At 48.4% G+C, this 16,893-nt stretch overlaps 1 protein-coding gene across 1 annotated transcript in view; it reads left to right on the forward strand.

The window, feature by feature from the left end:
• The window catches only part of STK32C (serine/threonine kinase 32C), a 682,919-nt gene that overhangs the window by 589,909 nt on the left and 76,117 nt on the right, over nucleotides 1-16,893 (forward strand). Inside the window, exons 3-4 of the mRNA XM_063962178.1 lie at nucleotides 7,906-8,057; nucleotides 15,723-15,896. Coding sequence (XP_063818248.1) covers nucleotides 7,906-8,057; nucleotides 15,723-15,896 — 326 coding nt within the window. The remainder of the gene's footprint in view (nucleotides 1-7,905; nucleotides 8,058-15,722; nucleotides 15,897-16,893) is intronic.

Consider the following 16,893-nt stretch of genomic DNA (forward strand, 5'->3'; position numbering starts at 1 on the left):
ATGGTCCCTGCTGGAGCAGGTCCTGTCTTAGAGGTAGAGGCCACGGGTCTTCCGTGAGCATCTCTTGAATTTCCGGGTACCAAGTCCTTCTTGGCCAATCCGGAGCCACGAGTATAGTCTTTACTCCTCTCCTTCTTATGATTCTCAGTACTTTTGGTATGAGAGGAAGAGGAGGGAACACATACACTGACCGGTACACCCACGGTGTTACCAGAGCGTCCACAGCTATTGCCTGAGGGTCCCTTGACCTGGAGCAATATCTGTCCAGTTTTTTGTTGAGGCGAGACGCCATCCTGTCCACCTTTGGTTTTTCCCAACGGTTTACAATCATGTGGAAGACTTCTGGGTGAAGTCCCCACTCCCCCGGGTGAAGATCGTGTCTGCTGAGGAAGTCTGCTTCCCAGTTGTCCACTCCCGGAATGAACACTGCTGACAGTGCTATCACATGATTTTCCGCCCAGCGAAGAATCCTTGCCACTTCCGTCATTGCCCTCCTGCTTCTTGTGCCGCCCTGTCTGTTTACATGGGCGACTGCCGTGATGTTGTCCGACTGGATCAATACTGGCTGACCCTGAAGCAGAGGCCTTGCCTGACTTAGGGCATTGTAAATGGCCCTTAGTTCCAGGATATTTATGTGAAATTACGTTTCCATGCTTGACCACAAGCCCTGGAAATTTTTTCCCTGTGTGACTGCTCCCCAGCCTCTCAGGCTGGCATCCGTGGTCACCAGGACCCAATCCTGAATGCCGAATCTGCGGCCCTCTAGGAGATGAGCACTCTGTAACCACCACAGGAGAGACACCCTTGTCCTTGGAGACAGGGTTATCCGCTGATGCATTTGAAGATGCGATCCGGACCATTTGTCTAGCAGATCCAACTGAAAAGTTCTTGCGTGGAATCTGCCGAATGGAATCGCTTCGTAAGAAGCCACCATCTTTCCCAGGACCCTTGTGCACTGATGCACTGACACCTGGCCTGGTCTTAGGAGTTTCCTGACTAGGTCGGATAACTCCCTGGCTTTCTCTTCCGGGAGAAACACCTTTTTCTGTACTGTGTCCAGAATCATCCCTAGGAACAGCAGACGTGTCGTCGGAATCAGCTGCGATTTTGGAATATTTAGAATCCATCCGTGCTGTCGTAGTACTATTTGAGATAGTGCTACTCCGACCTCTAACTGTTCTCTGGACCGTGCCCTTATCAGGAGATCGTCCAAGTAAGGGATAATTAAGACGCCTTTTCTTCGAAGAAGAATCATCATTTCGGCCATTACCTTGGTAAAGACCCGGGGTGCCGTGGACAATCCAAACGGCAGCGTCTGAAACTGATAGTGACAGTTCTGTACCACAAACCTGAGGTACCCTTGGTGAGAAGGGCAAATTGGGACATGGAGGTAAGCATCCTTGATGTCCAGAGACACCATGTAGTCCCCTTCTTCCAGGTTCGCTATCACTGCTCTGAGTGACTCCATCTTGAACTTGAACCTTTTTATGTAAGTGTTCAAGGATTTCAGATTTAAAATGGGTCTCACCGAGCCGTCCGGCTTCGGTACCACAAACAGCGTGGAGTAATACCCCTTTCCCTGTTGTAGGAGGGGTACCTTGATTATCACTTGCTGGGAATACAGCTTGTGAATGGCTTCCAATACCGCCTCCCTGTCGGGGGTAGACGTTGGTAAAGCAGACTTCAGGAACCGGCGAGGGGGAGACGTCTCGAATTCCAATTTGTACCCCTGAGATACTACCTGCAGGATCCAGGGGTCCACTTGCGAGTGAGCCCACTGCGCGCTGAAATTCTTGAGACGGGCCCCCACCGTGCCTGAGTCCGCTTGTAAGGCCCCAGCGTCATGCTGAGGACTTGGCAGAAGCGGGGGAGGGCTTCTGTTCGTGGGAAGAAGCTGTCTGTTGCAGTCTTTTTCCCCTTCCTCTGCCCCGGGGCAGATATGAGTGGCCTTTTGCCCGCTTGCCCTTGTGGGGACGAAAGGACTGAGCCTGAAAAGACGGTATCTTTTTCTGCTGCGAGGTGACTTGGGGTAAAAAGGTGGATTTCCCAGCCGTTGCCGTGGCCACCAGGTCCGATAGACCGCCCCCAAATAACTCCTCCCCTTTATACGGCAATACTTCCATATGCCGTTTGGAATCCGCATCCCCTGACCACTGTCGCGTCCATAATCCTCTTCTGGCCGAAATGGACATCGCACTTACTCTTGATGCCAGAGTGCAAATGTCTCTCTGTGCATCTCGCATATATAGGAATGCATCCTTTAAATGCTCTATAGTCAATAATATATTGTCCCTGTCCAGGGTATCAATATTTTCAGTCAGGGAATCCGACCAAGCCACCCCAGCACTGCACATCCAGGCTGAGGCGATTGCTGGTCGCAGTATAACACCAGTATGAGTGTATATACTTTTAAGGATATTTTCCAGCCTCCTATCTGCTGGCTCCTTAAGGGCGGCCGTTTCTGGAGACGGTAACGCCACTTGTTTTGATAAGCGTGTGAGCGCCTTATCCACCCTAGGGGGTGTTTCCCAACGAGCCCTAACCTCTGGTGGGAAGGGATATAGTGCCAATAATTTTTTAGAAATTAGCAGTTTTTTGTCGGGGGTAACCCACGCTTCATCACACACTTCATTCAATTCATCTGATTCAGGAAAAACTACGGGTAGTTTTTTCACACCCCACATAATACCCCTTTTTGTGGTACTTGCAGTATCAGAGATGTGCAAAACCTCCTTCATTGCCGTGATCATGTAACGTGTGGCCCTACTGGAAAATACGTTTGTTTCTTCACCGTCGACACTGGAGTCAGTGTCTGTGTCTGGGTCCGTGTCGACCCACTGAGGTAACGGGCGTTTAATAGCCCCTGACGGTGTTTGAGACGCCTGGACAGGCACTAACTGAGCTGCCGGCTGTCTCATGTCGTCAACAGTTTTCTGTAACGTGCCGACACTGTCACGTAATTCCTTAATTACGGCCATCCATTCAGGTGTCGACTCCCTAGGGGGTGACATCACCATTATAGGCAATTGCTCCGCCTCCACATCATTTTCCTCCTCATACATGTCGACACACACGTACCGACACCCAGCACACACACAGGGAATGCTCTGATAGAGGACAGGACCCACTTAGCCCCTTGGGGAGACAGAGGGAGAGTTTGCCAGCACACACCAGAGCGCTATATATGTATAGGGACAACCTTACAATAAGTGTCTATCCCTTATAGCTGCTTATAGCTGTTATTTTGCCAAATAAGTGCCCCCCTCTCTTTTTTACCCTGTTTCTGTAGTTGCAGGATGCAGGGGAGATTCTGGGAGCCTTCCTACCAGCGGAGCTGTGTGGGAAAAATGGCGCTGTGTGCTGAGGAGATAGGCCCCGCCCCCTTCACGGCGGGCTCTTCTCCAGCTTTTTTCTGGAAAACTGGCAGGGGTTAAATACATCCATATAGCCCAGGAGCTATATGTGATGTATTTTTTGCCAAATAAGGTAAATTCATTGCTTCCCAGGGCGCCCCCCCCCCCCAGCGCCCTGCACCCTCAGTGACCGAAGTGTGAAGTGTGCTGAGAGCAATGGCGCACAGCTGCAGTGCTGTGCGCTACCTTATGAAGACAGGAAAGTCTTCTGCCGCCGATTTATGGACCTCTTCTTGCTTCAGCATCTGTAAGGGGGCCGGCGGCGCGGCTCCGGGACCCATCCATGGCTGGGCCTGTGATCGTCCCTCTGGAGCTAATGTCCAGTAGCCTAAGAAGCCCAATCCACTCTGCACGCAGGTGAGTTCGCTTCTTCTCCCCTTAGTCCCTCGATGCAGTGAGCCTGTTGCCAGCAGGTCTCACTGAAAATAAAAAACCTATTTAAACTTTTACTCTAAGCAGCTCAGGAGAGCCACCTAGATTGCACCCTTCTCGTTCGGGCACAAAATCTTAACTGAGGCTTGGAGGAGGGTCATAGGGGGAGGAGCCAGTGCACACCAGCTAGTCCTAAAGCTTTTACTTTGTGCCCAGTCTCCTGCGGAGCCGCTATTCCCCATGGTCCTTTCGGAGTCCCCAGCATCCACTAGGACGTTAGAGAAAGATACGTTTGGGAGCCCAGACCAACCACCTAATCCTCTAAGGCAGGGGTTCCCAAACACGGTCCCCAAGGCACACTAACAGTCCAGGTTTTAAGGATAGCCATGCTTGAGGACAGATGAATTCAGATCTGATCGCAGCAGCAAATTTGTTAGCTAATGGGCAAAACCATGCGCACTGCAGATATAACATGTGTAGAGAGAGTTAGATTTGGGTGTGTTATATTGTTTCTGTGCAGGGTAAATACTGGCTGCTTTATTTTTACACTGCAATTTAGATTTCAGTTTGAACACACCCCACCCAAATCTAACTCTCTCTGCACATGTTATATCCATACCTCCCAACTTTGCTGGCATCCAAGGAGGGACATCAGCGCGCGCCGAAGACGCACGCCCAAAATTAGGGTGTGTGGCCTATCGGAAAGGGGGCGTGACCTCGTGGCAAGTGCCGCGATCACAAGCCACGCCTCCGTTTTCATAATTATGGGGCATGGACAGCGCTGTGAGAGCTGCTGGCCATGCCCCCTGTCCCTCTCTGCCAGGAATAGACGCTGTGCGCATGCGCACAGCATCTATTCACCGCTGCTCTCCTCAGAGCAGCGAGTGACAGGGAGGGATCTCCCAACTGCCCCCCCACTCGCGGGACACTGCGACCCTCGGGTGGGACAGCGGGACAGACCGTGAAAAACCGGACTATCCTGCCAAAATCGGGACAGTTGGGAGGTATGTCTATCTGCCCCACCTGCGGTGCACATGGTTTGGCCCATTAGCTAACAAATTTGCTGCTGCGATCAGATCTTAATTACCCCCTTAATCATACCTCCCAACTTTGAAGGGGGAAGAAGAGGGACCCCTGCACGGCGAAGCCGCGCGCGACCCGAAAAGGGGGCGTGCCATGCCGCGGAAGGGGCATGGCATCTGCCGAGTGGGCGTGGCCGAGTGCCACGGAGCAGCTGGGCAGCCCCCTGCTCCCCTCCCAGCATTGAATAGATGCAATGCACATACATGGATATCACTAAAACCTGGACTGTTGGTGTGCCTTCAGGACCGAGGTTGGAAAACGCAGATCTAAGGTGTACTGGCCCCTCTGGAAAATTGTAGATTTGCAGCCCAGGCCTAGCAAAAACAAAACATTACTAATGCCGCTTTCAGATCACAAATGCCGGATCCCACCCGGTTAGAGAAACGTGTCCTTACCGGATGGGATCTGGCATTTGCTTTGCTTTGGTGGCTTTCCGACGGCTCCCATTCACACTGCGCCTGACCCGGTATTCAACCCGGGTATAACCCTTATTTTATACTGGGTTGAATTACCGGGTCAGGCGACCCGCTAATTCAGCAAAGGAGCTTTCACATCGCACACTGACCCGTTTCGACACGCCAATATGCCGTGTCGATACCGGGTTATTTGTGCGATGTGAAAGGGGTATAAGATGAAGGCAAGGCAGTGTAAAACTGCTGTTGTAGTGCAGACGTTGCTGACATACTGATGTAGTAGTGAAATCCCCAGTTCATTCCCTGGCACTGAGTTAAAGAGTGCAACTGACTTATGTATCAAGATATTTAAAGGGTCCTGTAAGTTTCTTCTTTACTCAAAATAAAACTAGATACTCCAAGCATATTTAAATAAGAAAGTTGTTTGGTACTAATAATACATATGGCATAGATAGCGGATCTTCTTAGGCTGGGTACACACTAGACCACAGGTTCTCAATCTCTGGGCCAGATGTATTAAGCCTGGTGAAGGGATAAAGAAGTGATAAAGCAGTGATAAGTGCAAGGTGATAACGCACCAGCCAGTCAGCTCCAATATGTAAATTGGCAGTTATGAGCTGATTGGCTGGTGCATTATCACCTTGCACTTTTCACTGCTTTATCACTTCTTTATGCCTTTTCCAGGCTTAATACATCTGCCCCAGGGTGCACCAGCCAGTTAGCTCCTAACTGTCATTTTTCAAATCCATAATGATTGGCTGTTGCGTTATTTCCTTGCGCTTATCACTGGTTTATCACTTCTTTATCCCTTCTCCAGGTTAATACATCTGCTCCTTTGTCTTCAGGACCTCACTCAGGGGCAGATTTACTAAGCTCGGTGAAGTGATAAAGTGGAAGGTGATAAAGGACCAGCCAATCAGATCCTAACTGCCATGTTACAGGCTGTGTTTCAAAAATGACAGTTAGGAGCTGACTGGCTGGTGCGTTATCACCTTCCACTTTATCACTTCACCGAGCTTAATAAATCTGCCCCAAAGTTCCTGTTTTTCAGGTCACCTGTGGATTTTTGAAATATGACAGTTGTGATCTGCAAAACGCGACCTGTTTGAGGTCCTAAGGACCGAGTTTAAAACTACTGCACTAGAAGATATATCGTCTGTTCCGGCGATATATATATATATTGTGCACATTTTCTAGTGTGTACGGTCTATTGCACGCTCCCACGGGTCGTTCATTGCGTCTTCTGATCAGCCTGCGCTTTAGGCCGATCAGACGATATTTTGAACCACACCATGCTTCTGGAAGTGGTCACTGAACGATATGTACTGTAGCGAGGTCGAGTGCTATATAGTTCATTGTATATGGGACAGCTGATGCATCGTTACATCAGTCATCCTGTCGGCCGACAGCCAGGGCAGTCGAGAGCCGGGCTGGGTCCAGGTACTTTTCAGGGGGGGTGGCCTAATCAAAGGAGGTGTGGTCATGTACCCTTGGGAAAAAAAATACTGAAAAAAAAAATAGTATTTTAAGCACCTCAATTGCCACACTGCAGCCCAGTACACAGCAGCATGTGCTGGACTGAGAAGAAGAGCTGCAGATGCTGCTGCCAGGTAAGGGGGAGGGGACCTGGGCCCCTCCATCAGACCTGGGCCCGGGTAATTTGTACCCTCTCTCCCCCCCTCTCTCGCCACCACTGCCAACAGCCACATCATCTACTGTGTACCCAGCTTTAGATGTTACAGCATGGCTCCCCAGTTACAATGTCTAAATGAATAGCTAGTATATTCTACTGTTATACTGACACATATCTACAGTATCATGGCATATCTCAAAGCATTGTGGCATGATATGATTTGGCAAGGTGTTAGCTTTTAGGGAATGAGCTATAATTTAAACTTACGTGATTTTATGATGGCTAGTTGTGTTGATAATATTTATTCTCTACACGTAATTGCCTAATTGTCCAGGTGTTCCCAAGTGTCATTGGTTAAATCCATCTGATTTAACCAATTTGTCTGAACGACTGTTTTTGTCAGTTTTACGGCATTTAGGAGCAAATGGTCAATTGTCATTTGCTCTCAGCCATTACCAGGTTTTCATTCCAACCAGCCAGATCTGACAATAAATCTTTTGGTGTATGGGCAGCATTACAAACAACTGTAAAAAATGTATCCTTCATTAAATCTTTCACAAATCACACATACCTGTGATGCCACCATAGGCCAACAATTGTACTAGATCCCACTTATCTCTCCTGTCCAGCAGTCAGCAAACTGGAGCTCGTATAGGAAGCTTGCAACCAGTTTAAGTAACCGTAGTATCCCCAGCCCTCATATCTGGGATCCATAGTTCCATCATTCTGCTACCATTGAAGAATCAGCTGGCCATGAAATAGTGTGATGGGATTGCCGTTCCTCATAGCTAGGGCTTTCTTGTGTTCTAGACTAGGACTTTCTTGTGTTCTAGAATAGATTTATTTTCCACAATTTAGGCTACTGATAAACTCAGATGGATGCACTGTATTAGAGGGGGCAACAGAAAAAACTTCATGTCATACTGCCGACCCACTTTCTGTAGGAACATTGCACCAAAACAATTCCCTATGTGTCTTCTCTTTGACCTAGGTTTGTATTGTCCAGAAGAAGGACACTGAAACAATGTATGCCATGAAGTACATGAATAAGCAGCAGTGCATTGAGAGGGATGAAGTACGGAACGTCTTCAGAGAGTTGGAAATCATGCAGGAAATCGAGCACGTTTTTTTAGTCAACCTTTGGTAAGCAGATTTAATATTCTAATTTAATTCTGTAGCCTTCTAAAAGTACAGTATAATTTGGTCTTTGCTTTTCCTGTTTTTGTGGCTTTGTTATTAGTACTGTTGGTGTAGTGGTTAGCATTAGTGCCGCACAGGACTGAGGTCTTGGGTTTGCTCCTTCCCCTACCCCCCCTTACAAAAAAATGGCCTACAAAATGGCTGCCACCTCTGCATGTAGACAACAGATATCTTAAGTACTTTTCAGTTCATTATATTGTCATAACAGGAAGTTTGGCTACTGCATATAGACATCATGACCTTTACTGGCCTCTAATCCCTGGGAGAGTTAAAATTAATGCATATTGCATTGTAGCAATAGCGAAACAACTCAATAAATCTAACATATTGAATTAAATGCTGGGCACATCTTCATACATTGATTAAATACCGGGAAATAAATATTAGCTGAATTCCTCTAAACTGTGCAGCACAGAGAAAGAATGGCAAATTAGTCCTGTCATCAATGTGGCTAGTCACCGCCTTGCGACCATTGTTATATAGTCTTTAAATAAAGCTGTGAATTTCAATTGAAAGATGTCACATGAAATTGTTACTAGAAACATAACCTGTCTGCTTCTGATTAATGGAACATTTATCACTTATTTTCATTTTTATGTTACTACATTCCATTTTATCACTTGTTTTATGTTTCTGCTTCACAGTTTTATGAGTCTGAGAATCCACATGGAAACATAACCTTGGAAATTATGGCACAGACTCAGTTGTCTCTTTAAACAAAATGTATTTCTCATACGTCCTAGAGGATGCTGGGGACTCCAAAAGGACCATGGGGTATAGACGGATCCGCAGGAGCTTGGGCACACTATAAAGACTTAAACTGGGTGTGAACTGGCTCCTCCCTCTATGCCCCTCCTCCAGACCTCAGTTAGACTTTGTGCCCTGGAGTGATGGGACACACACTAGGGGAGCTCTCCTGAGTGTCTCTAAAAGACTTTATGTTAGGTTTTTTATTTTCAGGGAGACCTGCTGGCTACAAGCTCCCTACATCGTGGGACTGAGAGGAGAGAAGCAGGACCTACTTCTTCTTAGTTCAAGGGCTCTGCTTCTCGGCTACTGGACACCATTAGCTCCAGAGGGTTCGATCACTTGGTGCGCCTAGCTGCTTGTTCCCGGAGCCGCGCTATCACCCCCCTCACAGAAGCCAGAAGATAGAAGCCGGGTGAGTATTAGAAGGCAGAAGACAGAAGACTTCAGTGACGGCAGAAGACTTCAGTAACGGAGGTACAGCGGTCGCGCTGTGCTCCATGCTCCCACACACCAATGGCACGCACAGGGTGCAGGGCGCTGGGGGGGGGAGCGCCCTGGGCAGCAGGTTGCTGATTTCTTCTTCAGGCTGGCGTAAAAGCTTTTCGGTACCAGGGTATCATACCCCCGCCAGCATATAACTGCGCGCCATTACTTCCCCGCCTGCGGCTCCCACGGGTGCAGGGCGCTGGGGGGGAGCGCCCTGGGCAGGCATTTTACACTTATTTCGTTTACTCTCTGGCGGTGCCTGGGCTCCGTGTCCCGGAAGCCCGCCAGCATGTGATAGCGCACTACGCGCCATTTCTTCCCTGCCGGCTCTCTCGGGTGCAGGGCGCTGGGGGGAGAGCGCCTTGGGCAGCATATTACAGGTTGGTTATGCGGGAGACACGGGCTCCGTGTCCCGGACCCCCGTCAGCGTGTAATAGCGCACGGCGCGCCAGTTTCCCACTGCCGCCGGCTCCATGGGTGCAGGGCGCTGGGGGCGAGCGCCCTGGGCAGCATTTGTTGAATCCCGGGCGGGGGAACATACCCGGACACCGGGTGTCTTCACCCCGCCAGGGCACCGCAGCGTGCACGCTGCGCTCCGTCGCTCCCACACACCGACAATTTCTGGGGGGGGGGGGGGGTCGACCTGGGCTGCATTGTGTACATATAGAGGTATATACTGGGGGTTGATTCCTGTATATAAGCCCCAGCTCAGAGTTAAGGTTATATATATGTATATGTTGAGCGGGCTTAAGCGCAATGGGAAGGGGCGGAGCTTAGGCCTCATAGAGTCAGCACCATTTTCCTCAGATCCCCGCCAAGGGGGGGGGGGGGGGCCACAGTGTTTTAATGCTATATGGTTTTTATATGGCATTATGTTTGATGATGGACGCATGCTCACTCTTATGTTACATAAATTCACTTTTCCCTGTTGTACCCACTGTTGGTTAGTCGACATATGTCGGCAGGTGTGAGGGCTTTGTCATAAGCTGCTGTGGGGATAACTGTCAGCTTCGCCGGTGTATGGCGGTACTTGATTCGGATAATTAAGTATTAGCAAATGGGTGTTTGTGTGCTTAAACAGTAAACACAATAGGGGAGATACAGTTTTATGGATGCCCTGTCGGCATCAACGGTGTTTCCTGGGTAATGAATTATCAGGCTGTTATTGCCTTGTACCTATTTATATGTATGTATATGTATATTTATACGTATATGGGGGGGGAGTGTTATCAGAATTGTATTTGGATGCTTCCCTCAGACCCCTCGGGATTCCGTGGTTATTATGATTATTTTTTGCCCACTTACTGTTCCTTGCTGTCGACATTTACTAAGTTTCTGTCGACCATAACGTTCCTGATAGATCCATATCGGGGGCATGTCAGTACATGGTCATACACATTCGCAACACATTACTGTCACTAGGGACCTGACAGGTCTGGACAATCCACGTGCGTATAGGTTATGTATATATGTGTAGATATGTAGATATAGGTTATATATGCATGGTTAGGATATGTGTGTTTTATTGTGTATTACATGATGTATATCCATGAATGCTGAAATAATGGTATTCTTGTCATGTGCTGGTCGCTCTCAAGGAGTCCAAATATTCTGCTCTTCACAACGCGGAGAGAAAATCATGACAGTCAACTCCTGGTCGACGCAGAGCCCGGTCGCAAGGGATCATACACAGGCAACTAAGTGAAATTTTATTTCTATACTTTGACCGTATTCGCACTATATGCATTTGAGGGACTGTGGTGTTCGGGTAGGCATCCGACAAAATTGCCCTACCCAGAGTGGGTAGGCTTGCCTATGTTTATTCTACCGTATAACATTACAGCATTCTGCCACGTGACAGCAGGAGGTGTGACCGGAAAAATGCGGAGGATGTCTCCGGGAGATGCTGGTGGGAGGTATACAGCTGTTTGGTGTGGCCTCTGTTCAGTCAATCTCGGCGGATACCTCTGGTAGGTCTAGCTTCGTGAGTAAGCCTCCTTCGCAACGGTTGGTGACGCATTCTTTTGTGGGATGCAGTCGTTTTAACCGGTTTGATACTGTTCTTTTTTTCCTTTTCTGTGCAGACAGTGGAAGGTGAAAAGGTAAGTGTTCTGCAGCCTTGTTAGGTTAGCAATAGTGGATGTCGTTTTCTGTTCCACTACATCCACCACTTGTCGCTGAGTCTATCGGGCTGGTCCTCACTCTGGTGAGCACTCGTCTACTAATTTTCAGTTAGTCCAGGAATAGACTAGGACCTGTGAGTTATTTATAGAATCCAAAGGGGGACATTCTGACTTACGGTTGTTTCCCCTTCCTGTTTTTTCTAATAGATCTTGCCGTTTCCCTCTGGAAGGGGAGGTAGTACGCGACGCCATACAGAGGTGCGTCAGGTTCAGGACATTGTCTGATTGTCCCTGTATAAAGGGGCAAGTCGTTGTTTCTCTCGGCTTGTTCTTCGGCACAGGGATTGACTGTTGTTCCCAACAACGCAGAGGTCGAAAGTGGCTTTCGGAGTAGATACTGACCGGTTAAGGTTTGGCGTTTTTCCTGTGGAAAGAGGTCTGAGGATCCAGAGTTGGATCGGCTTTGAGGTGACACCTCATCAATATGTCCTATTAATAAGACAGATGGGTGCGGCCTAAGAGGGTTTTTTTCGGTGAGCAGGTCTAATACCAGAGTGGTGTTCAAGGGACCAGTTGAAGTGTGTTCCGGGTCTCACATGCGCATGCACCGGAATATAATCCTAACGGCCAGGACATCGCTCCTGTGGTGTCGGCTCGGTTCTCTCCTTCTAGAGGGATGAAGGTTCGGGATCCAGGTTTAGATCCTGGTGTCCGTGCATACAGATCTCCGAAGCTGGGGAGCGGTCCTTTGCAAGGGAAGTATTTCCAGAGGATAAGGTTAAGTTGGGAAGCTTGTCTGTTATAAGCTTTCTTGAATTAAGAGCTATTTTCGACGACCGTATTCTTCGTGTTCTGCCCGTGTTAGTTCTGCCAGACGGCTTGTCAGCAGGGGCGTAAGTGAGCCGCTATGGCGGAACGAGGAGCAAAGCGGCAATGGCAGAAGATGCACAGTTTGCAGTTGAGTGGGAAGTCTGGTAAACGCTATGTTAGCAGTCTTTGTTCCGGAGGTGGATGGCGGTGAAATAGATTTCCTCTGCTGACGCGATCTCCAACTGGAAAAAATTCAGTCGTCATCGAGAAGTTTTCCCAGACGTGCCAAGCCTTTGAGGAGTGTAGCCTCGGGGAGATTGTTCCAGGTCAAGGGACACTCAAGATATGTCAGGGGCCATCCTCGGGACACCGTGGGTGCTTTAGTCAGTCTATGTGGCCTCTCCGCTTTCACTTTTCGGACGATGGTAAGCGTCAGAGAATCAAAGGTTCCGGTGATCCTCTTGAATCCGGTCTAGTCAGCGAGGGTTGGCTATCCAGTTTTTCATGGTTTACTCATAGAAGATTACTGCCCTCTTCCTCTACGTGAGGTTATGTTACAACAAGATCACAGCGTGTAGCATGACTTACCGTGGCTGCATCTGACAGCGGGGCGATTGAATGCCATATCCTAAGCCGAACGGGTGTTCCCAGTGAGGTCGTATCCTCAATTCTTCAGGCTAGGAGAGAACTAACGGTAAAGTGTTACCACCGTAGTTGGAGTAGTTATGTGTCTTGGGTGTATCCAGGAAGGCTCCTATGGCAGACTTTCAGCTAGGTCGCGCTTATCCATACTTTACTAGCCGGTGTGAATGTAAGCCTAATAAGTTTCTTTACAAGATTTCTCTCTTGGAAAGTGGTCATGCTATTGGCTTTGACGTCCGCAAGGCGGGTGTCGGAAGTGGTGGTCTTGTCTCACGAGTGCTTTGTTGATCTTTCAGGTGGATAGAGAGGAATTGAGTACTCGCTTGGTAGTTCTACCAAGAGCGGTTTCTGGGTTTCGCAGAAATCGGCCTATTTTGATGCCGGTGGTTAATTAGGCATTAGCTGATTCAAATTCCTTCGATCTAGCCAGGGTTTTGAGTATGTAGATCGACAATTTTGGCTCAGTTTGGAGAAACAGAGGCTCCGTTTTTCTGGTATGTTCCCAACATGGTTTGGGAGACTGCGTTCTGCAGTCTGTTTCACGCTGAAGCTGTGATGCGGTTTGGCATGTTCGTTCTACGGCTGGATTGCCGTTACCGAAGTCGGTGGAGGCCCATTCTAGTGGAAAGATGGGCTCTTCTTGGGCTGATGCCCGAGGAGTTTCCGCGGTTCAACTTTGCCGAGCGGATTCTGGGTCGGGATCAAACGCTTTTGCTATGCTCTGCAAGTTTGATGCCCTGTTTTTTGGGGACCTTTGTTGCTCATTCGGTGCTGCAGAGTCGTCCGCACTCTCCCGCCCGTTTTGGAGCTTTGGTTTAAACCCCATGGTCCTTTTGGAGTCCCCAGCATCCTCTAGGACGTATGAGAAAATAGGATTTTGGTACCTACCGGTAAATCCTTTTCTCTTAGTCCGTAGAGGATGCTGGGCGCCCGTCCCAGTGCGTACTGTGTCTGCAGTTATTGCTTTTGGTTACACCCTGGTGGTGTTTTTTCTGTCAGGCGGTTGATACCGTTGTTCATGCCATGGCATGCGGGGTCTTATTTTTGCTTATGTGGACACACGGGTTGTATTACATATTCTCTCAGCATGTGGCTGTGTTTTGTTCATGTCGTTGGCTGGTATTCTACTGAATGCCACGCTCTACGGTGTGTTTGAGGTGTGAGCTGGTAGGACACTCACCGTGTTTATAACAATAAATTCTTTCCTCGAAATGTCCATCTCTCCTGGGCACAGTTTTCTAACTGAGGTCTGGAGGAGGGGCATAGAGGGAGGAGCCGGTTCACACCCAGTTTAAGTCTTTATAGTGTGCCCAAGCTCCTGCGGATCCGTCTATACCTCATGGTCCTTTTGGAGTCCCCAGCATCCTCTACGGACTAAGAGAAAAGGATTTACCGGTAGGTACCAAAATCCTATTTTTGTAGTTGTGTTTGACAATTTGCTCTGAACATCTTTCTTGCTCAAAATAAGGAGATGATTTATCAACAAGTTTTATCATGCACAAGTTTTAAAATTCACATTGGGGGGAATTCAATTGTTTGAAAAGTCGGTTGTGTGTCTGTTTTTTTTCTGTCTATTAGATAGGAAAAAACAGACACCCAACTGACTTTTCAAACAATTGAATACCCTACCCCCATTTGCATATAAAAAATGGAGCTCCAGCCAATTGGCTCCCAACTGTAATTTTTCAAACACATGAAAGGAGCTGATTGGCCGGAGCACCATTTCTCGTACGCAACGAGTTTTAAAACTCGTTGTGTATAAACTTGTTGAAAAATCAGCATGCATCTTATTCACATGATTAAAACAACTGGACTCCAGTGGCCGTGGCTTTTTCTCACACCGAGTCCCGTTGTGCTTCATTTCCGTCTTTCTACGTGTCTAAAACTAATGTCTGAGCAGCCAAAGTTGCAGCCCAGCCTCTCTGTACACTATGGGGTATATTCAATTAAGGTCGAATCTGCCGTCTTGTCGAAAAGACGTCAGTTTGCAACTTTTTCAGGTCGGAAGGGGTTCCGACCTATTCGGTCCTGAGCATTTTTATTCGACAAGTCGGGGAATTAGACTTGTTGAATAGTATGTGAATTGGCGGTATAGCTGCCGATTTGCGTACTTCTGAGGGAAACAGGGCCAAATTTGAGAGGTTTTGGCCCCGTTTCCGACCATCTCAGTTCGACTTAAAAAAAAGTTGAACTGAGATGAGGGACCTGAGAGGGGGGAGAGCCGCAGGCAGACAGGGGACAGCAGCACTACAGCACAGCGCTGCAGGAGAATGTGTCATAGCCGCTGCTCACAGAAGCATCCACCCGACTCCAGCAAGTAAGGTCCCGCTTGCTGGAGCCGGGTGGACGCTGCCGTAAGGTCTGGCGGCTGTGCCACATCCTCCTGCAGCGCTGCTATCCCCCGTCTGCCCGCGGCTCTCCCCCTTCTGCCCGCGGCTTTCCCTCTTCTGCCTGCGGCTCTCCCCAAATGCATGTCGGAATGGATCCGACCTTAATTGAATATACCCCTTTGAGTGGTGTTTCGCTTTGTCTGTGATGCCAATAAGATGCAAAAATGAAAGAAAGCTACAGAACGCTACTCCACTCAGAGAGCCTCAGACACATGTTGGGCATCCCGTGCTGTATGGCGTATAGGTGCTAGATGTAATGAGGACACATCTGCAACTCTCGGCAGTACAGCCAGCCAGCTGCAAGAACATGCTGAGAGTTATAGTCTAACAGCTGCTGGAGAGAACTGTTTTCTAGCATCACGTCAGCATTACATATCATGGTTGCTGTGCCTTGTTCTGACTTCCAGGTATTCATTCCAAGACGAGGAGGATATGTTCATGGTTGTAGACTTACTCTTGGGCGGAGACCTCCGGTATCATCTACAGCAAAATGTTCAGTTTACAGAGGAGACGGTGAAGCTGTACATCTGTGAAATGGGCTTAGCTTTAGATTACCTAAGAAGTCAACATATAATCCACAGGTACTGTTGCCGTATATTGTGCATCGCTTGCCATTCTAAAGTGTAATAAAAGTGTCCACCTTCAGTCTACTTTAATTTACTGGTTTGTACATGCCCCCTAACATGTGTTGTCGTTCTCATTTCCCTTGGAATAGGGCTTAATTCAGACCTGATTGCAACAGCAAACTTTTTCTCTAATGGACAAAACCATGTGCACCGCAGGTGAGGCAGATATAACATGTGCAGAGAGAGTTAGATTTGGGTGGGGTGTGTTCAAACTGAAATCTAAATTGCAGGGTCAAATACAGCAGCCAGTATTTACCCTGCACAGAAACAATATAACCCACCCAAATCTAACTCTCTCTGCACATGTTACATCTGCCCCACCTGCAGTGCAAATGGGGGGTCATTCCGAGTTGATCGTTCTATAGCTATTTTTTGCAGCGCCGCGCTCAGATAGTCACCACCTATGGGGGAGTGTATTTTCGCTTGTGCAGCCGAGCTGTACAAAAAAGTTTTGTGCAGTTTCTGAGTAGGTGTGAACTTACTCAGCCGCTGCGATCACTTCAGCCTGTCCGGTCACGGAATTGACATCAGACACCCGCCCTGCAAACGCTTGGACACGCCTGCGTTTTCCCTACCACTCCCTGAAAATGGTCAGTTGACACCCACAAACGCCTTCTTCCTGTCACTCTTCATACAATCGGCTGTGCGAATGGATTCTCCGATAAATCCATCGCCCAGCAACGATCTGCTTTGTACCCATACAGTGCGCCTGCACATTGCGGTGCATACGCATGCGCAGTTTTGACCTGATCGCAGCGCTGCAAAAAATAGCTAGGGTGCGATCAGGTCGGAATGACCCCGATGGTTTTGCTCTTTACAGAAAGATTTTGCTCTTGCAATCAGGTCTGAATTACAGTAGGCCCATAGTTTTCATATTACCAGGGAGAATGGTAGCTGTATGGTTAACATTGTATCCAATGCGGAGAATAGGGCTGTGTTGTTCCCCTATATA

Source organism: Pseudophryne corroboree, chromosome 3, assembly GCF_028390025.1.
Source record: "Pseudophryne corroboree isolate aPseCor3 chromosome 3, aPseCor3.hap2, whole genome shotgun sequence".
Classification (NCBI taxonomy): Eukaryota; Metazoa; Chordata; class Amphibia; order Anura; family Myobatrachidae; genus Pseudophryne; species Pseudophryne corroboree.